General features: G+C 50.8%; 2 protein-coding genes across 2 annotated transcripts; one reads left to right on the top strand and one right to left on the bottom strand.

Annotated features, from left to right (window-relative positions):
• Positions 1-468: 468 nt before the first annotated feature.
• Positions 469-17,897, bottom strand: Cntnap1 (contactin associated protein 1). Its single transcript, XM_026387084.2, has 24 exons — positions 17,831-17,897; positions 16,832-16,933; positions 16,532-16,725; positions 15,946-16,093; positions 15,657-15,860; positions 14,978-15,162; positions 14,288-14,431; positions 13,325-13,586; positions 12,729-12,878; positions 12,313-12,484; positions 11,730-11,836; positions 11,394-11,513; positions 10,842-11,045; positions 10,501-10,657; positions 10,291-10,418; positions 9,804-9,989; positions 8,897-9,118; positions 8,308-8,547; positions 6,914-7,267; positions 6,632-6,759; positions 3,278-3,371; positions 2,857-3,102; positions 2,721-2,768; positions 469-1,564 (listed from the first exon to the last, which is right to left on the bottom strand). Exons 1-24 carry the CDS (start codon positions 17,895-17,897, stop codon positions 1,284-1,286), a joined length of 4,143 nt encoding a protein of 1,380 aa, XP_026242869.1. The 3' UTR covers positions 469-1,283.
• Positions 17,898-18,719: 822 nt separating this feature from the next.
• On the top strand, positions 18,720-20,650 carry Ccr10 (C-C motif chemokine receptor 10). Its single transcript, XM_026387085.2, has 2 exons — positions 18,720-18,743; positions 19,586-20,650. The coding sequence occupies exons 1-2, from the start codon at positions 18,720-18,722 to the stop codon at positions 20,648-20,650; spliced, it is 1,089 nt and encodes a 362-aa protein (XP_026242870.1).
• Positions 20,651-21,678: the final 1,028 nt, after the last annotated feature.

Genomic DNA, 21,678 nt, shown 5'->3' with positions numbered 1-21,678 from the left:
GCATTCTGATCCCCAGTATCCACAGAGATCAAAGGGGGAAAGTGGGTGGTCGTCATGCAAGAGCCAGTCAGGCCCCTGGCAGGTGGTGCAAAGATTCTGAGAACTCTGCCTAAAAATTCCTGAGCCCTCAGATTAGTTCCTTACAATCACCCCATTTATCCCCTAACCACGACGACAGCCACCACACACACACACACTGGGGCTCTGCCACTCTGCTTTATTGGACTGGCACGTAGTCAAGGGCACAGCTGGCTCGGCCCTGCTTCAGAGTGGAGGCCAGAGAGCGGCCTGTGAGTGACCAGCCGCACTCATGAGACATCTGACACAGGAGACGCTCACTACGAACTGTGGGCACAGCACAGCACAGAACAGGACAGCCGACTGAATTTTTCTTTTATATATAAACAGATAATTTAAAAAATTAGAATAATATAGAGTTCCTCTAGAGAGAGACTTTGCAACAAAAAATATATATAAAGAATATGACCTCCTGGGCAAACAAAGAAGCATCTCTGAGCGAAGGAAAGAGGGCTCCTCATGCATTGGAGAGGGGACCGAGCCGTGAACAGGCACCAAGGCTATTGCATATCTTGGAAAAGGATAGAAAAGCAGAGAACTGGGTAGGCAGGGTGTCTGCATTATTTTCTCTACATTGACTGCAAGGGTTTTTATGGCTTTGGCTAAAGCATGTGAAGCAGCGGAGGTACTAAGGTGCTAAACTGAGGCCTCTTGGTCTCTGTGTAAAAACAAAAAGAGGGGTGGAGGACAGCAGTGAAGCCCTCCTCACACCCAGCTGAGAGGAAGCAGATGGAAGACTTTCTGCAGGGCAGGGGGGAGGCTGGGGGATGTTGTAGCAGCCTCCTCCCCCCCCCCCCGCCCCGTGCCCTGTGCAGCCCTGTGATTCTACACATCTGTCCCTGCTGATAATATACATGGATGGGAGGCCGTTAATCTCCCCTACACTCTGTTGTTAATCCCTGGCAAGGGCTGGGACAGAAATGGCAGGAAGGGCCTATCTCAACCCTATGAGGCTTCTCTTTTGGAGCAAGCAAACACCAGGGACCTGGGGAAACAGATGAGCAGGGCATTGGTTTAGGCAGTGAGGCTTGACCACTCCCTTTGGTCCCATATGTAGCTCTGCCCACCAAACTTGGCAGGAGGGGTATCCTCTGGATGAGCAGAGCCAGCTAAGAGGAGCCAAATGTCCCTGATAGGGTGGGGGAGAGACAGGAATTGGGGAATCCAGAGGAGCTGGACTTGGCCCCTGAAGCCCTTCTCCTGATTCATTCAGATCTGGATTCTTCCAAGATCTGGGGTAGGTTCTGGTCCCGGGGGCCTGGACCAGAGGCAGGGGCAGGGGCAGGGGCTGGAACTTGGGTGGGAGCTGGTGTGGGGGTGGGGGCCTGGGCAGGGCCCGAAGTAGGGAGGGGAGGTTTGCTGCCAGAATGGTAATCATGGGTGGCCTTGGGCTCATTGGTGTGATAGGAGCCCTTGTAGCGATGATTTTGCAGATAGAAGAGCACCAACATTCCCACCAGCCCCAGCAGCAGGAAAGCCACCAAAACTGAATGAAAGAAAAGAAACAGGGGGAAAGACCTTTGGGGTTCAGCTATACATCACATATAGACACATACTTTTGGCCAAAAGCATTCATGTAAGACTATACAACCACAGCTATACAACCACAATAAGCTGTTAGATAGGTTGAGTTCTTGGTTTATCCTCTGCCAACTTCTATTTCTGATATTCTCTTTTCATATCCTTGGTATTACCTCAATTTCTAATCTCTCTAGATGTATACCCCTATTTATTTCCTCAACCTTTAGCTATGGCTGCATTTTAATATTTCAATTAAAATTCTATCGTGGGGGACTGGGGATGTGGCTCAAGCAGTAGCGCGCTCGCCTGGCATGCGTGCGGCCCGGGTTCAATCTTCAGCACCACATACAAACAAAGATATTGTGTCCGCCGAGAACTAAAAAATAAATATTTTTTTAAAAAAAATTCTATGGTGGGCTGGTTGTGGTGGTACATTCCTGTAATCCTAGCAGCTCAGGAGGCTGAGGCAGGAGAATTGTGAGTTCAAAGCCAGCCTCATCAACTTAACAAGGCCCTAAGCAACTTAGCTAGATCCTGTCTCTAACTAAAATATAAAAAAGGGCCGGGGATGTGCTCAGTGGTTAAGCACCTCAGTACCAAAAAAAAAAAAAAAACAAAAATCACCATGGCCTGGGGTTGTAGCTCAGTGGTTGAGTGCTTGCTTTGCATTCAGGAGGCACTGGATTTGATCCGGAGCACCACATAAAAAAATAAATAAATAAAACAAAGCTAGCAGGCTCGACTGATATTTCTTAAAAAAAAAAAAAAAAAAACATACAAAGAAAACTCTGTGCTGAGGCTGGGGTTGTGGCTCAGTGTTAGAGCGCTTGCCTAGCATGTGTGAGGCACTGGGTTCAATTCTCAGCACCATATAAAAATAAATCAATAAAATAAAGGTATTTTGTCCATCTACAACTTAAAAAAGAAACTGTATGACATGCTCAAACATTAAAAAATCTCTAGCACAATCATATACTACCTTCAGCATGGCCTGTCTCATCCTTCTTTGTACCATCACACCTCTAACTCCTTTGCCACCCCTCAGCATTGGGGACAGGGGCAAGGAGGGAATACTGACAGGGTAGTTTGGGGAGGTGCAATTAAGTGGTCACTGTACTTACAGCCTAAAAGTATGGCGACCCATCCATCATCATGGTAGTACGGGAAGTCTACAGAGGAGAAAGCACCAGTTATGAGATACTTCCTATGTTTCTCTTCCCTGTCATCCCTCCCTTCTGTGTCCAAGAGATGATGTACCTGGGGGCAGATACCAGGGATCAAGCTCAGGTGGCACCTCTGAGACAAGGCGTGGCATAGCTCCACAGTTAGATTCGGACAGTTCTCCCTGAACTCGAAGGGCCTCTGCTAGCTCAGCGGTCATGGGCCGAGGGGCTCGGAAATGGGTCTTGAGTGGAGCCACATTGTTGAATCGAACACCAGACAGGCAGCCTGAGAAACCTGGGGTGTTGTAACGCTGGATCTCTGGGTCAATTACACCCGTCTCTAAGGGAGAAGGCCCAGAAGAAGAAGGGTTTGAATCACTCGGAAGCCTCTTGTCATCAATCCTTCTGTTCTCATCACCCACGTATCCTTCTTGCCACCCTCACTGCCATTCCCAGGTCCTCCCACTCGAGGCTCCAGGGACTTCCCCCATAGCTCATCCTCACCCACAGCTTACCCATCACACGTCCTAGATACAAGGCTTTAGGCGAGTCCAGCTGGCTGTCTACCAGCAGAGAGAACTTCTGTTCTGTCAGCGGGAAGTAGTCCACCTGAGGCAGGGATGGGGACAGTGAGGGAGGGAGGACCTTGCAGGCACAGCCAAGACCACAAGGGAACTCTTGTTCTATCCAAACCTGACCTGTTAGCAGGTGAGTCCCTGCTCAATCTGAAGTGGGCAACCCCTGGGCCCAGATGTAGGATTTGGTACCTGATATGGTTTGATTAGAGGTGTTCTCCAAAAGCTCCTCTGATGGCACAGTTATTCAGATGAAATGATTAAATTATGAGGGCTTATAACCTAATTTGTCATTCCAGTTTGAATGGACTAACTGGGTGGTAGCTGTAGACAGGCAGGGTACCACTAGAAAAGGTGGTCACTAGGGGCATGCCCTTGAAGGGTTCATCTGCCCCATGGCCCCTTCCCCTTTCTCTCTGCTTCCTGGCCAGCTGTAAGTGGAGCAGCACTCCTTACAACACCCTTCTGCCATGATGTCCTACCTTGCCTTGGGCCCAGAGCAATGGAATTGGTCCACCAAGGACTGAATCTCTGGAATTTTCCCTCCTCTAAATAGTTCTTATTGTTCTTTGTTGCAACACAAACCTGACTAAAACAGAAATTGATACGGAGAAGTGGGGTCATTGCTGTGGCCATGCAACTAGTTCAGAAGCCTTTGGAACTGGTTTGTGGGAAGCATTTGGAAAAGTTTAGAGATGCAGGCTGGAGAAGTCTTAGAATGTTGTAAGCAGAGGTAAATGAGTGATTCTGGTGGGAGCTCGAAAGACCAAATGCCAATAGGAATGCAAACTGTGCTCATGAGGTTTCAGAGGGAATGAGGACTATTGGGAGGGAATTGGAGTAGAGGCCATTTGGGTTATCATCTGGCAGAGAACTTTTCATCATTTTGCCCATGTCCTGAGACTTTGAGACTGAAGTTAAAAGTAATGGACAAATTAGTCTGATGAAGGAAATTTCATTTCACAGCATTCATTCAGTGGCAAAGATATTGCTGGAAGCTTTCAGCCAGGCTTACTATGAGAATTAGGAGCAAAAAGAAGAGCTCACAGGGCTGGGGATGTGGCTCAAGCGGTAGCGCGCTTGCCTGGCATGTGTGCGGCCCGGGTTCGATCCTCAGCACCACATACAAAGATGTTGTGTCCGCCAATAACTTAAAAATAAATAAATAAATATTAAAAAAAAAAAAGAAGAGCTCACAGACCAGAAAGTGCATTTAAAACTGGGGCCCAAAAAAGTTACACTTGTTGAATAGATTATAGCCCCTGAAGAGATGCTAGGTACTTTGTACAAAGACAACAGGAAAGATGGTTTGAGGACATCTCCAGGATTTGTAAGACTATACTCTTGCAGGCTCAAGGATGTGTAAAGGAAAATTCCCTTGAGAAGAGATCATAGGGGGCTGGGGATGTGGCTCAAGCGGTAGCGCGCTTGCCTGGCATGAGTGCGGCCCGGGTTCGATCCTCAGCACCACATACCAACAAAGATGTTGTGTCTGCCGAGAACTAAAAAATAAATATTAAAAATTCTCTCTCTCTCTCTCCCCCTCTCTCACTCTCTTAAAAAAAAAAAAAAGAGAGAGAGATCATGGGGATCTCTTCTCACCTGAGCAAGAGTTCACCCTTGCACAAGGGGAGCTAGGAATTTGTTTCACTGGGTTTAGCTGCCCAAGCTCTCAGAAGCCACTGCAACCATTATTCCAGAGGACCCAGACCCTACACAAGCTGGTAGCCAACTTTGGCACCATTCATGAAGTGCTGGTTCTGCAGGAATGCAGGATCCTGGAATTAAGGAGTCATGAGGGTTTCCACTGAGATTTCAAAGGAAGGTCTAAAAGGCCAGGCAAAATGCATCAGGGTCAGAGTCCCTGCAGGCTGCCTCTAAAAGGGTGATGCATGAAGCTGTGAAGGTGAAACCAAAGCTGGAGTGGAGACCCTAAAAATTCACAGATGTCAGTAATGTGGCCTGTCTACCAAGAAAAGGTGCTGGCTGCAGAGAGTCAGGCTAAAAGAAAGCCCACATGTGCTGCAACTGGCAAGGCCAAAAGGATGGGACTTCCCAAGTTCTTTGGAGAGAACATCTCCAAACCACCACATGTCCTAGATGTTATACGAGGAGTTATAAGCAGAATTATGGGACCTGTTGGCCTGCCTGGGTTTCAGTCTGTTTTGGTCTCATGCCTTCTTTTGATGCCCCTATTCCTCCCTTTTGAAATGGGAATGTTTATTCTGTTCCACTGAATACTGGACATATGTAACTTGCTTTTTGATTTTTACCAGGCTCACAGCCAAAAGTTTGCCTTGTGTCTCAGTAGAGACTTTGGACTTGGACTTTTGGGCAATGGTGGAACTGTCTTGGAGATGGACTAAATGCATTTCACATTGTGAAATGGACATGAATTTTGCAGGGCCAGGAGCAAAATGTTGATTTGGATAAGAGGTGTCCCCCATAAGCTCCTATGTTAATGCATCAATATTCAGAGGTGACATGATTGGATCATGAGAGTTGTAACCCAATCCATTCTGGCTTGAATGGACAAACTGGGTAGTAACTGTAGGCAAGTGGGCATGGCTGGAGGGGGTGAGCCACTGGTGTACTGGAATGGTTCATCTTTCCTATGGTCCTTTTCCCCTTCTCTGCTTCTTGACTGCCATGAATGGAGCAGTACTTTTCTACCTCACCCTTCTGCCATGATGTTCTGCCTCATCTTGGGTCCAGAGCAAGGAGTCAGCCATCTGTGGACTGAGACCTCTGAAACCGTGAGCTTCTGATAAACTCTCCCTTCTCTAAGTTGTTCTTGTTGGGTATTTTGGTCATAGCAACAAAAAGCTGACTAACACATTGTGTGTGTGGTTTTTTAAATTGATTTTGAGCTCTATTTTTGCAACTTACTAGTGGTTCGACTTTGAGAAAATCACTTTATACTTCATGAGCCCATTTACAGATTTGTAAAACAAAGATAAGGACACCAGGCAACTTAATCTACTTCGAGAATCTGCTGTGAGGGTCACTTGAGGTGACACACATAAAATTCTCTGTACAATGAAATATGTTTGACACATGTTAAGATTTGATATTTTGAGGCTGGGGTTGTAGCTCAGTGGTAGAGTGCCTGCCTGGCATGTGTGAGGCGCTGGGTTCAATCATCAGCACCACTAAAAAATAAATAAATGAAATAAAAGTGTTGTGTCCATCTACAACTAAAAAAAATTTTTTTTTAAGATTTGACATTTTCTTGGGTGCCACATTGAGATCATGAGGTAGTGACTGGACCCATCTACCTCCTCACACACATACCTGGATGAAGAGGTTGCGGTAGACCCGGGTAATGTTGACACTGTGGGGCTGGCCATCAGTAACTGGCCGGGTGGTTAGCTGGTAAACATAGGGACTAGTGCCCAGTTGATATCTCAGCTGCAGGGTCCCTGTGGAGTGAGAAGAAAAAACATGGGGTCTTCTCTCAGATCTCACAACCTGTCTTCGCAGAACACCTGGGTCCTATATAGTGAATCAGTTGTTATGTGAATTAACAGTACCTTGGGGAAGTGAGGGTCTAGGCAGAGATCCTGTGGGGCTTACCATCTTCCTTGATGAGCACAGCCATGTAGTCACGCACAAAGGAGCTGACGTAAAGCAGGACTGCAGGGGCAGAGTCAGTGCTGAAGCTGAAGGAGACCTCCTCCCCTGTGACGTTGTAGACAGGCCCCCGGTAACCTGGCACAGGCCGGCCAGGCCTGGGGTAGTCAGGCAGGCGGTACCCAGGGCCGTGGTAGCCAGGCACATAACCGGGAGTGTCATAGCCAGGGATATAGCCAGGCTCATAGCCTGGCACTGGCCGGCTCAGCATGTGGGAAAATTCCCGGGCTGCAGAGCGCAGAGCTGACTGTAGGTTATAGCGCATCCAGGTGCCTGGCTCAAAGAAACCGCCGATGTCTGAAGACAGAGGTAGTGAAGTCAAATCAGGGTCCTCAGTCCTCATTCAGAGGGTTTAAAGTTCATCCTCCATACACCCTGAGATTCACTTCAATTTCTGCCACTATCATAACTCTCTGTTAAAGGTCCTCTCAAGGCCCTCTGGCATAGAATGGAATCTTAAAGCCATGAGAAACTTTTGAGAGATATCTAATCTGACCCCTGAATATTACAAACAGAGAAACTGAGACTCAGATATGGGTAGTGACTTGCCCAAGGATACAGAGTAAGTGGAGAGCCAGGCTTAGAACTGAGATATCCTGAATCCATCTAGTAAATGTATCACTGCTCACACTTCCAAACCAAGACCAGAAGTTTTCAGTTGATCCTACATCCCTGCCTCTCCCCTTCTTTTTTTTTTTTAAGTTGTAGATGAACACAATATCTTTATTTGTTTATTTTTATATTTATGTGGTGCTGAGATTTGAACCTAGTGCCTCGCACATCCTAGGCAAGTGCTCTGCCACTGAGCTACAACCCTGGTCCCCCTGCATCTCCCTTGTTTAACAGACTCCTTCCACCAGTAACCCACCTACTCACACATCCCCCTAGGCCAACCTTAGGAAGGATGCAGTCTGGGTATCTGAACAGAATCTTGCTATGCTGAATGTCAAGGTTCACCTTAACAGAGAACCAGGTAATAAACCGGGAATTCAGCAATTGTCAAACAGGAAATGGCAAAGGACATTATGCAGCCAAACTAAATATGCATGCAAAGGGGAATCTGTGTTACCTTGGTGACAGTGGGACGATGGGGAAGTTACATGCTGATGTTTTTGAGCTTTTATGACCTGCTAGCTTTACCATCCCTTCCTTGTTCCCCTTTATGACTTTGAAATCATTCAGAATCTTCAACTGCCTGACTCCCCCCAAATCAGAGCTCAGGAACCCAGTGACAACTCTAGTTTCCCCAAAGGCTGACTTTGCACCCTCTTTCCTGCCTTCCCTACGTCCCATTGTGCTATGTGGCTCCCCGTCCCCCCATAATCAGCAGCACTGACCGTGGTTGCAATATGGCCCATCAAAAGCTGTGAGGTCACAGTCACATGTGTAATAGCTGTAGCGCTCCACACAGCGGCCTCCATGGAAACAGGGGAACCGGGGGTGGGCACAGTGGCCGGTGCAGTTGGGAGAAGTACCCTCAGAGGCATTAGCACGGCCCTCCAGGTTCAGAGTCACTCCATTCAGACGCATGGCCCTCAAGCAGCCCACAAAGGGGCGCCTCTTAAGTTCCGCAGATCCTGGTCAAGAAATGAATGGAGAGGCTGGGAGTATGGCTCAGCGGCAGAGCATGTACTCAGCACCTATAAGGCCCTGGGTTCCACTCCTGCCCACCCCTCCAAAAAAAAAACAAAAAAATAAAAACTGTAGAGCTTGAGACAGAAGTAAGTTTGTGGTTGGGAAGTGAAGGGAGACAAGGGGGCAAAAAGATGGAGTAGGATACCAGGGACTGGTGGGAAAGGTGGGACTTTGGCTTAATCTGAAACTGAGGAGGCTGGAACCAAAACATGGGGCTCCTGGAAATTCAGAGTGCCTTGAGAGGTGGAAAGGTCAAGAAGGCTCTCACCCTGCCTCGGGGTTGCTGCTCACCAACATAGAGGGGCTGGTCATACTCCAGCCAGATGTAGGTCTGCAGTGGCATGGGCCGCAGCACCCAGGGCCGGTGATCCACTCGAAGCCGGGCCTGCTTCACGTTGATTTCAGCCCGGACCAGATGCCACTCATCATCATTAAACTCAAAGTCATCCGAGTGTACCGTCAAGTTCTCATCCCCATTCCCCACATCAAAGGCGAAGACCACATCCCGGGATGCTGGACAATGTGACAGGAAGTAGTGAGGAGAAAAGGGCTCGAACCTCCAAGATCCCTCACAAGTTCCTTGCTTGGTTCAACCTCTCTTCCTCAACCCTTCAGAGCTCCTGAATATCACTCCAATTTGTCCATAGGTTTTTTGGAAGTTTTTTGTATTGGGAATTGAACCAAGGGGTGCTGCATCACCAAGCTACACCCCAGCCTTTTTAATTTTGAGACGGGGTCTTCCTAATTTGCCCAGGCTAACCTTGAACTTTTAATCCTCCTGCCTTAGCCTCCTGAGTGGCTGGGATTACAGGACTATGCCACCATGCCTCGGTAGCCATAGGTTCCAACCTATAAACTGCTTGAAACTTCATACCCTTGGCTTCTCACAAAATTGAAGATCACTTCAGCTTTTCTGGCCCCACCTCCCAGACTTGAAGCGTAACTAGTCAGAAGTGGGAAAGACCCTCAGGAGTCTAGCTCCTTCTTCACAAGCAAAGGGCATAAGGCCCAGAGAGGCAAAGCCAGTTCCCAAGGTCACATAGTCAGGGATCAAGACAGAGATAAACCTGGAACCAGAGTCATCTAAGCCCCTTTCCTTACTGCCTGTCAGAAGGACATCTGACCTGGTTTCCTACTCCAGCTTCCCCACAGAGCTCCTTCATCCACCCCACATCCCCCCCAGACTCTGCCTGCTCACTGTTGAGTTCCACCCGCACGTAAGGTCGACGCCACTGGCAATAACGGCCCCCCATATTCTCTAGGAAAACTCCTGAGGGAGCCGAGGTCCTGAAGTAGAAGGAGACGTCGAGACTGTGGTTGGCACGGATTGGGGGGAAGCGTAGTGCAGCCCCCGTGTGGAAGGAAATGGTGTTCCAGGAGTTTCCTAAAAAACCAGAGGGAAGAGGCTTTGTCGTGGAGGTCGGGGAGTGGAGGGGCAATGGAGCCTCAAGAAGGTGTGGGGGGGGGGGGGAGATAAAAGGGGGAGGGTGAGAGGTAGTCATGGGGAGACTGAGAACAGAACAAAAAGAGGAGTAAGGCGCAGAGGAGCAATAAAGATGAGGATCAGATCACAGCAGGAGTGTCTGTCAGTATGGCCTAGAGACCCCCAGTGGGTTAGGTGGCCTAGATTTGGGAAACTGGAAGACTGACTCTGGAAAGGCACACAAAAGGGGTCTGCCACTCACGGTCGCCATAGCAACGCAGAGGCCTCAGGAAGAACTGGGCCTCTGAACTGGAGCGGTTCGTATCCCCCACCACCACCTGAGTGACAGGCAGATGGTCCACAAAAGTCAGCAGCCCCTTGTCAGTTCTCCTGTGGGGACAGAATGTGGTGATCAGCCTTACTGCTAGGCTTCCCCTAAAGTCTTCTAAACTCTGTCCCTCTGCCTCCTCACCACTGGGGCTGGTCAGCATCACAATTGCAGTGCAGGGCAGGGTCCACACAGCTCCGGTCCAATCCACAGGCACAGCGCTGGATCCCAGGCTGCGAGCCTCCCCAATAGAAGTGCTGCTCCTCATTTCGGCCAATCCAAAAGCTGTAGGGGTAGCCTCCTGGGGAAGAGGTGCAGGCAGCTGCCAGGCCCTACCCCTCCATTAGCCTCTGGGCTCCCTGCCCTTCCAACTGGCCCAGACCTTGCTTAACTCCTTGGTCAAACTTTCAGGCTTTATTCTCCCAGCCCCTCTACTCTGTCTCTCTCCAGCTCCTCCACCTGCCTTCCCTGACCCCAGCCCAAACCTGCAGTGTTGAGCAGCCGGGAATTATAGCAGGAGAACTCGATCCACTGCTCACAGTGCTGGGAAGCGTTGGCTAGAGCGCTGACTTCCTCCCATGATGCATTCCAATACTGGACAGCCCCTAGGAAGGGCCGCTCCATGCTGGAACCTGTTACCCGAGTTGTCCACAGCCTGTCATGTCGCACAACTGTCCATGCTCGGTTCTCTGGGAAGACGGAGGGGACAGAGCTTTTGCTGGACATGGGCATTCTCTACCCATCTCCCTGCCTACCTCTACCAAGACAACTTCTGAGCCAATCAATGGCCAGCAGCTCTGTTCCAGCTAGACCCTGGGTCCTCCACATTGGAGATCAGAGACAGCTAGAATGGATCAGGAATTTATCTACAAGGCTAGATTACAAAGTGTCCCCCTTCCTTTCCCCTCTATCCTCCTTTACTCTCACCACAGTTTAATCTTAATGGCTCCCATCCCACTTTGTGCCTTCCTGTTCCCCCCATATTTCCCTTTATTACCTGGTCAGCTGCCCCCTCACCACCCATCAGAGCCATTTACCTCGGATATCACAGTACACTACAAAAGGCTTCAGGGGGCCACTGCCATCAGGATCAATGGTGAAGTTTCCAGAAGTTTTTCCACTGAGCCGATAAGCCTCACAGGATTCCTTATACAATGCTAGATGGTGTGGTGGAAAAAACACAACTTAGGGTTAGAGGGCTAGAAAGTTAACCCCAGCTTAAACTGTAGATCAGTGGTAGAGCACTTGTCTAGCATGTACAAGGCCTTGGGTTCAATACCCTACACCATAAAAAAAAAAAAAAAAACAACATTGGGGGGAGCCCAATCCTATCCCTGACAGCCTTGTGATCCTCCCCACCCCATTTGGCTTACGTTGGTGACAGGTCTCCCCTTTGTAGCCAGTCAGTTCACAGTAGCATATGAAGTCATCCCAAGACTGGTAGCAGCGTCCATCATGTTCACACATGTTAGGGCTACACCTGGGGAATGGGTAGGCACCAAGGGAAGGGGCCTTACTGGGAGCTTGAGAGGGAATCTGATCCCTATAAGCTGCACTCCCAGTTCCCAAAGAACCAGGACCCAGTGACATACCACACACCTAACTAGTCAGGTATGTGCCCAGATACAGGGCATCTAGTCAGTCTTTGGGATTCAAATACTACTGTTCCCCCCTTCCACAAAAGAGCAGAAATGTCTTATTCCACCCCACCCCCTGCCAAGAAAAAAAAAAAACTAAGACCAAAAACAGATGCATAGTCTACATTTTGAGGATGTGTCACTTAAGAGAAAAACAGGAGGTGAAATGTCAAGGAGGAATCCTTTCCCAGGTTGGGGGACTAAGGAGCTGAGACAAGGAGAAGGGAGATTATTGAGAAAGGCCACTCCCACTGGGAGACCATGGAAAAGGGCTTTGAAAGGGGTCACCTCTTGTTAGGGACAGGGGTTTTCTGGATACCTATCGGTGATGCCACATGTGTCAAAGAGGACCTCAGCAAAATATCCAAGCCGCCGAAACTCCACCAGAGTCAGGTTGACCAGTTGACCATCCACCTTCAGCAGCTCCATGCAGCCATGGAATGCCGTCTGGTTGGAGTGGCAGCCCCATCGACTGGCTGGTTTGGGACAACCTGGAGCAACCACCCCTGTGAGGCCCTCCCCAGGGAAGACCCCAGAGACCCTCCCCCAGGGAAATGTTAAGAGGGAGCCAGACATAAAGAAAGAAGAGATTAGAACCGACTTTCCACGCCCCAAGTTCCCAGAGGTGAAATGGCTTAATTCCTATAAAACTCTCCATGCGGCCTCATCTGAGTGAATTTAGATGAGGCTTTCCCACCCAGAGACAGGAGTCTGGCCAAGTGTGCCCCTACTTACCTCCAAAGAAGTATGAAGTCCCTGTACGGATCAGCAGGGGGGATGAGACTCTGACCTCTGCCCCCTCCACATCATCAATACTGATGACTGCATGGTTTTCCTGTGCCACAAAATTCACCTCGTGCCAGAAGCCATCATTTAGGCGATATCCTGGACAAGAAAGAAGAATGGTGTGGGTAGGGGAAGTAGTAATAGAATAAGAGAAAAAGATGTAGAGTGGGGAAGCAGCAGCCCCACTCTGCATCCCAACAGCAGTCTATGTACACAACATTATTACACTTCTCATACTGAGCAGTGACATCTCTCTTCACTATCCATAACCCCAGTTATGGATGCAAAGTCTGCAAAGTTAGAAATGAGTAATAAACATCACAGAGACAGATCCCCTAATCCTATAGAACATCAGGACCCTCAGGCTTCTGCTTCTCCCAGAACCTTTAGCCCCTCTATCTGCCTTCAGTCACTTTTCCCAGTACCCTGTTACCTTCATTCCCTCTCCTCTCTCCATTATGCAAAGGTCTCAGTCCACCCTACCACCCTCCTGGACCTCCTCTACCTTTCTTTAGTTCAATTGTGCTTCTCCCAGACTTCCTCACCAGCAGCAAACTGAAGCTTCTTGCGGCCGGTCTGTGCAATCGACACGTTGACCTGCCCTTCGCTAAGCATCAGCTCCACATGGCCCAGTCCGTCGCCCAGGCGGGAGAAAAGCAGCAGCCCTGTGAGGTCCCAGGTGCGGAAGCGGAAGGAGACTGCAAGGCGGCCTCGGCGCGGGAAACCTGGCACTTGGACAAAGTTGTGAGGACCTCCAAAGTTAATGGGGTGCGGAACTGGATCCAGGCAACGGAATGCCACCTTACCCTAGGAGAAGTAAGGACACATCAGCACCCGTGAGCCCGTACTCCCACATGTACCTCTGTTAGTAACTGAATTTTCACATTGATCTAAGACTCTGCCTCGATACTTTCTCTCTAATGTTAGCGAGGTTAAGACATCCAACCATGACCCTTTGCCCAAATATATCCATCTGTGGAGGGGGTCCCAAACAAGTCTGCCCGTGGGGCTCTCCACTTGCTGCTTGCTCTCCATCGCTGATCTACTCTTTCTAGAAGGCGACAGCTTCCTTCTCTTCCCTCCAGTGTGAGAAGCAATTTCTCGCCCCAAGTCGGGCTCCAGACCCTTGGCTTACCAGCAGCCGTGCATGCGTATGTGCAGAGTTGAACACCAGTGCGGAGAAGATTTAAAAAGGACTTTCGATTCCAGTCCTTACTCAGTAGTTGTGCAAATTAGGACCCCTGGGAAAGTCATTCCCTGTCTCTGCGCCTCATTTTCCTCAGCTGTTAATGACAGAGGTGACTGGACTCAACTACAACTTCTTGTCTAGTAGGGGATGCATGGTGTTGGCACTGTGAGTCCGCAATATACCCCCAACTTGAGAATCTGGCCAAGGAGAGAGGAGTCCTCGGCTTCTATGCGATTCCCAAGATCTCTTCCCACACCACCACTTTGTTTTCCTGAGCATCTTTGGTGTCTCATCCTCCCATATCCCCTTGCCCACTGGCCTCGAAAGTGATCCGGGAATGACGCCGCACGGCCAAGTCTGCAATGTTGACCCTGTTGAAGATGACGTTTTCCATGCAGCCACGGAAGTTATGCCGATATGCTAGATTCTTCTGCGCGGCACCCACCAGACCCCCAATGAACATCTGCAGAAAGGGTGGGATAAAAGGTTATCTCGACACAGGAGTGTTCGTGCCTGACTCACCCACCCCTTGTCTTAAGTTTTCCCAGTGCCAGAAATTTTATAATTATATAGATTTGAAACACGCATGTCCACCGGGTCGATACCAAAATTCATTGGCCTTCCAAGCCTTAGGTTTGAGCTCTGAATCTCCCATAAAGTGGCTGCAAGCCTTGAGCAAGTCTATTAACCTGTTTAAACTTCTTTATCTGAATATTGGAGTCAGGGTCTTATTAACTCCATAGAATTGTGGGAGAATCCAAAGGGACAATTTTCCTACCTTGCCTGATCTGTAAAATCTGAATTCTAGATCCCATGTCAGTAGTTATGGAGTGCTGTAATAGCAACATCGAAAAAAAAAAAAAAAAACCAGGCCTTTCTGGTGGGCAACAAATTTGCAAAGAGCTGCCAGCACTTTCAAGAGACAAAGTCTTACCTCTGAGAGAGTACTGTCCCTTACCCACTCTCCCAGCACCCTATCCAACCAAATGTTGCCTCCTCCATCGCTCACCTCTGTGTCCAGATTCAGCCTCTCAAAGTCACCATTGAGCACGAAGCGCTGCACATAGCCATCTAGGGTGAGATTTGCTTCTCGCCCATATCGATCCACTCGCACATAGTGCCAGTGCTGGTCGTTCAGGACACCGCCAGCGCTCACCGTGGTGTGACCAGGCCTTGGCTGGATGGGGCTGCTGCCTGAGGGTGAGGCGGGACAAAGTGAGAACCTGAGCAAAAAGCGAACCTGAGCAAGCCCTAAGTCCCCAGGCAAGCAGCAGCTGAGGCCCAGGGCAAGTCTGGAGCCTGGGGCAAAGCGGCCCATTGGCCAGTGTGCAGCTGAAAGTAAGCCAAGTAACCTCTATTGGTCTCTTTTCCTGTCTGGAAAACTCGGGGTACGATAGCTTTTTCTATTTCATTACACGTGTGCTATGCTATGAAAACTACATGAAATACAAAATAATAACCCGTTTGTCTGTGTTTACAATAAGCAAACTGAGGCTTGGGGAAGTGACTTCTCCAAGGTCACACAGCTGGTAAAAGGTAAAGCTGAGTCTAGAATCCAGTTCTCCTGACTTTGATTCCAGAATCTTGCTAGCACCAAATGTTAAGAAAAAGGCCTTTAGGTCAAGATAGTAAAGAAGGGCAGATCTGGCGTGGGCATGGGCAGAGAGCTTCGCGAGTACCGCACTCACCCAGGCTCATGTGCAGTAGCAGGTGCGCCCCCTGCAGCTCAAGCGTCACGTAGTCGCCCTGGGCGCCCTCAGCGTGCAGTAGTAGCCCATCTTTCTCCTCCGTCTTGAAACTGAAAGCAAATACGTCCCACAGACTTCGGCTGACTCCTCTTGGGAAGCGGTAGGAGATGGCATCGTCGCCGTCGAAGTAGAGTATGTCTGACTCTGCATGAAGTACAATAGGTGGGCCCGAGACCAGGGAGACTCTGCTTCCCCGGCACCCTCCGCTACCTCCGCGTTGTTCCCTTACTGTAGGGGCAGCCATAGAGACCGAGTCGCAGGCCGATCTTGCCTCGCGGGTTCCAAGCCAGGGGTACGATGCGGATGTAGCGCGCGGTGAAGTGGTAGTGCAGGTCGTGGCGCACCACTGCCGACTCATTCACATTACCAAAGAAGGTCTGCGGGGAGGTTGGGGAGAGTAGTAACCACATCCCTACCCGCTGCTTTGTTTCTCCATAGCCTCCCAGCCTATGATGGCTTTCACACCTTGCCAATCTTGACTTTTGGAAAGCAAATATTCCTTCCTTGCCTGTGTAGCTGTGCAGTTTCCCTAACCCAAAGTGTCCTCCCCCACCATCCTATTGTTCCCTTAAAGCTCAAACAAAATGCCACGTCCTTCGGAAAACTCTCTTAGATTTATTCTAATGTATGCTAAGCTCCATGAGCCAAGTGTCTTTCATGCATGGTGAGTTGACAGTACCTCTGGACTTAATCCCCAGAGTGGAATCTTGGGTCCTTATCTGAGCCCTCACCACTGCCTCCCTTCCCCGTCAGGCTAGTGCCCCACCCAGGCCCCAGAACAGAGGAGGCTCCCCAAGTGTGCACATCTGGCGTACTGCGTTGTGTCCTTGCTGGTAGAACGGAGTCCAGCTGTCTACACGGTCGCCATAGAGTAGCATGTAACGTGTGACCCAGTCCCAAGAATTAAAGGAGCCTTGTGTGGCCACAGCTCGGATCCGGTGCTTCTTCATTAAATCTATCTGGAGCCAGGGATTTGGATCCCCAATCCGGGGTGACCATCCACTGATGCCTACAGAAGAAGCAAGGGCTTTTACCACCCACTACCCTTCTCCCCTGAGCCCTCTGGAGTCCCCATCCCTCCGACATGCAAGAAGCTCGACATGCAAGAAGCTCACCATGCAACCTGGCAAAGCGGGCTGTGGTGAAGAGCCCATAGTAGGAGGAGGCACCCAGGGAGCGTGCATACAAGGGACCCACCAGCTCTTCATCGCAGCCATCTGGAATCGGGAAATTAACTTGTTAATTATTTATGGCCCTTCTCAGGCCCTTTCAAAGTCTGGGCCCACAGGGTGCCCAAAGCTTCCTCTTCTATGCCCCCCAGTGGAAGACCCAGCCCTACCTTAAAGACATCCATTCAACCTGGGCTGCAGCTAGGGCTGCATGTTCAGGGGAGGCTGCCTTCTCCCAGGGAAACACTTATGGAGGGATAGAACTCCCTAGCCCAGTATTTGTCCTGGCTTAGTACTCCCCCCAAACACAATCTCAAACCTCAGTATCTTCCATAATCTACATCAGTAGGACACTCATCCAACCCAGTCCTCAGCATCAGTTCCATTTATGAGCTCGCCAAAACTGTACCAACCCCAAATCCAGGTCTTGCTCCTAACTCAGCATACCCAGTCCTAATATCATTACTAGATCCAGTCTTAGTCTCAATCAGGGGCACCAACTCCTGTTTGGATCACAGCCATAAATACCCAGCCCCAGCCACAAAAACCAGCTCCAGCCACAAACTCTAGCCCCTGGGCCAGCTCCAAAGTCCAGCCCCAGTCTTTGGCAAAACCTTAACCTTAGTCTGTGTCACTAGTCCCACATTTATGCCCAACCCTAACCTCAAACCCAGGCACCGGCTCCCGCTTGGATTCCAGCCCCGAATTCCCCAAATGGGCTGACTCCATCTTCGGCTCTGAGCCCAGCCTCGGCCCCGGGAGCGCGCAGCAGCCTCGGAGCTGCATTGCGGAGCGCGGGGGAGAGGCAAGAAAAGATGAGAGCGAGCAGGCGCGCTCCGGCGGGGATAGACGGACGACCACCCAGCCGCAATGCGGTGTGGGACCCGCCCTGCAGGCTCTGGATTCCTGGGCCCAACCCCACCTGTCTCCGACCCCAACACTCACAGTAGCCCCAGCCCCGAGTTCCAGAGACCGCGGTGGCTAGCAAAATGCAGAAGAGCTGGAGACGCATCTTGTAGGGCTGACCGCCCCCGGCGGCCGACTCCCGGCTAGGGCTCCAGTTCTGGCTCAAGCTCCAAGCTCTCTCCTCCTGGGATTCGCAGCACACCGCTGACTCTTATTACCCACCCCTTCCCCTCTCCTCTTTTCTCTCTCTCTCTCTCTCTCTCTCTCTCTCTCTCTCTCTCTCTCTCTCTCTCTCGTTCCTGGGTTTCTGCTCTCCTCTCCTTTCCACCTCTCTCCTCTCACCTCCCCCCGGTCCCCAACCTCTCTCTCCTGGCACGCGCGTTTTCCCGACCCCGCGCAAGCGCGCGCCTCAGAGCTGCTGTGAAAGGGCGGGGTAGAAAATCTTCAGTCGCCGGGGAAATACCCCGAGAAATCCGAGGCTTGCAGGGACTGGGGCACAGGAATGGTAAAAAGGAGGCAAGGACAGGGAGGATCCTGAAAAATCCAAGAAAAGGGAGGAGGGAGAGGTGCCTAGAGATGCGCTGAAGGATAAGTAAAAGAATACATCAATTAATTCTTCAGGCTTGGGGTTGGGCACCCTCGAACACTGTGAATTCAGCATTTTGACCTTACTTCACTTTTCAGATGAAAAACCTTAGGCTTCAAGAAGTCAAAAAACATACTCAAGACTACACATCTACCTAGCAAATGATGATGATCCCAAAAGCCATTCTTTTTCCAACGACAGGGCTGAGATCCTTTCAGGGAAGATGGAATGAGAAAAGGGAGACCCTAATCCCCACCTCTCCCCACCCCTTCCTTCCTGTCTCATTAGTTATTTAACCTCTACCCCCCTGTGGCTACACCTCAGAAACCTTTGTAGCCAGAGATGGGGACGGAGCCCACAGAGCAGGTGGGAGTGGGGGACGGGAGGGGGTGAAGGGTTACACCGCGGGTGGGGAAGGGGAAGGGATGGGATTCTCCATTTGTCATCAGGCCTCTGCCATCCTGACTTGTGCTGGAGCCCCAAAATCTGAATCCCAACCCTTGAGGCCCCTTTTACATGAGTGGTGCTTATACTTAAGGTAGTGGCGGGGAGGAGGCTAGAGAAAAGAAAGAAGATGGAAATCCATTCCAAACCAAGCTTTTGGGTTCAGGGTCTAGGTCTGAGGCAATGTCTGCATCTGGTCGACCTTCCAGAAGAGGACGCTGCAAAGGGAACGGCAAGATTCCTACCCTCACACCCATCTATACATGGGGATTGAACCCAGGGCCTAGACAGGGGCTCAATAAATTGCCCAGACTGGCCTGGAATTTCTCCTGCCTTCAGCCTCCGGAGCAGCTGGGATTACAGGTGTGCGCCATCATGAGGCAAGATTTATTAATAATACAAACGCTTGATCTATGGAGAGCTAGATGCTTTACATCCATTATCTTCCATACTTCAAATGGGTCTCAATTAAAACATTGCCAGGTGGGCTAGACAGAACTTCTAATTTCTGCTATATATATTAAGTACTGAGGTTCAGAATGAGCAAGAGGCTTGCTCAAGGTCACCCAGGAAGCAAGAAGCAGACGCAAAAGGGATGCAAGGGAAGTGAGAGCCTTTTAGGTTGTGTTAGGAAGAGTCTAGAGGAGTTTCCATATACTGTTATTCCTGGTCTCACCGGGGTTTCCTGCGTGGAAGGTGTGGGGCGGGACAGAGATGCAGGCAAGTATTTCATACCGTCCCTCCTCTCATTTTGACCTCCCCAGGTTTCCTGGGGCCCCTACTCAGGGGATGGTGATGAAGTGTACTCTGCTGAGCCGTTGCCAGAGATCTGCTACAAGGCGGATGTCCAGGCCTTCAGTCGGGCCTTCCAACCCAGCGTCTCTCTGACGGTGGCTGCTCTAGGTTTGGCCGGCAATGGCCTGGTCCTAGCCACTCATCTAGCGGCCCGACGCACTGCCCGCTCACCCACCTCGGCCCACCTGCTCCAGCTGGCCCTGGCAGATCTCCTATTGGCCCTGACCCTGCCCTTTGCCGCAGCAGGAGCTCTCCAGGGCTGGAGTCTAGGAAGTGCCACCTGCCGTGCCATCTCGGGCCTCTACTCGGCCTCCTTCCATGCCGGTTTCCTCTTCCTAGCCTGTATCAGTGCCGACCGCTACGTGGCCATCGCTCGGGCGCTCCCAGCTGGGCAGCGGCCCTCCACGCCCAGCCGCACACACTTGGTCTCAGTCTTAGTGTGGTTGCTGTCATTGCTCCTGGCGCTACCTGCGCTCCTCTTCAGCCGGGACGGGCAACGCGAAGGTCAGCGACGCTGTCGCCTTATCTTCCCCGAGGGCCTCACGCAGACCGTGAAAGGGGCAAGCGCCGTGGCGCAGGTGGTCCTGGGCTTCGCGCTGCCGCTGGGCGTCATGGCAGTCTGCTACGCTCTGCTGGGCCGCACGCTGCTGGCCGCTAGGGGGCCGGAGCGCCGGCGCGCTTTGCGCGTTGTGGTGGCCCTGGTGGCAGCCTTCGTGGTGCTGCAACTGCCGTACAGCCTCGCCCTGCTCCTGGATACCGCTGATCTACTGGCAGCCCGTGAGCGAAGCTGCCCTGCCAGCAAGCGCAAGGATCTGGCACTGCTAGTGACCGGAGGATTGGCCCTGGCCCGCTGCGGCCTCAATCCCGTGCTCTATGCCTTTCTGGGCCTGCGCTTCCGCCAGGACCTGCGGAGGCTGCTACGGGGTGGGAGCTGCAGCCCAAGGCTTCAACCCCGCGGCCGCTGCCCCCGCCGGCCCCGCCTTTCTTCTTGTTCAGCTCCCACAGAGACACACAGTCTCTCCTGGGACAATTAGGGCTGCGAATCCAGAGGAGGGGGTGGGCTGCGGAAACAATTCCAGGGAGGGTAAGGGAAAAAGGGTGTAGGTGGGGAAACACTGAGAACAAGATAGGAACCTATCTGTGTCTTGCTACATTAAATTGATAACATGGAAATGAGATGCAACTCAACAACTGTTACTATTTTTGAATCACCGACTTGGAAGTGATTTGTAGCAGGGCAGACAGTGGGTTACACCCCCTCCCTCCTCACCCCGGTGCTTGGGTCTGAGTGGGAGGTGCTAAGAGCCTGGGGCGGGAGGGGGGGTGCTGCTGAGTCTGCTAAAGTTCTAGGCACTGACACCCCCTCCACATTTACCAAGTCTCTGCCAACAGAGGTGAAGTGGGAAAAGTGCCAGAAGAGGAGGGGCAGGGGTTCCTCTTGAAATAGCGTAAGGAAGAGCTTTCTAACAACCAGAGTGCTATCCAGTAATGGCTGCCTTAGCAAGTACTGAGTTCCCGGCCTCTGGAATGTGTAAACTGAGGCTGTCCCGGACTGTGTGAGCCTATGTATGGTACCGAGGTAGGGGCTGGGGACAGGAGATTCTCGTTTTGAACTGGCGTTTGGATTAGATTAACATAGTATAATCCCGTCTAAAGTTTCTGCAATGGAAAGAAAAAAAAGTAATTTAAAAGTTGAATTGGAGTTTTTCACCTTGCAGAAAAAAAACTAGAAGGGAATTGCAATGCAAATTACCAAAGAGGAGTTATCAGGGGTGTGGTGTGTGTATGTGTGTGTGTGCGCGCGCGCGCGCGCGGGGAAGGGGGGGTTACTTGCAGTTCTCCAACTTCCCTGGGGATAGGCTCAGAGGGAATGCACTGATTTGCCGAGAAGGAGGAAGGTTAGACAACGAAAGAACTCCCCTGCAGGCAAGGGCCTAGGATCCAGACAGGGAAGAGAGCTATGGTTGTGCTGTGGTTGTGTTATGTGTTATGGTTGTCTCTTAGCCTAGATAATTTCAGTACAGAGCTCTGTGGCGAAGGCACAGCCTGGATGGCCTCTTGA

The sequence above is a fragment of the Urocitellus parryii genome, chromosome 7 (assembly GCF_045843805.1).
Source record: "Urocitellus parryii isolate mUroPar1 chromosome 7, mUroPar1.hap1, whole genome shotgun sequence".
NCBI lineage: Eukaryota > Metazoa > Chordata > Mammalia > Rodentia > Sciuridae > Urocitellus > Urocitellus parryii.
The sequence above is the reverse complement of the archived record's forward strand: the minus strand, read 5'-3'. Positions and strand labels throughout refer to the sequence as shown.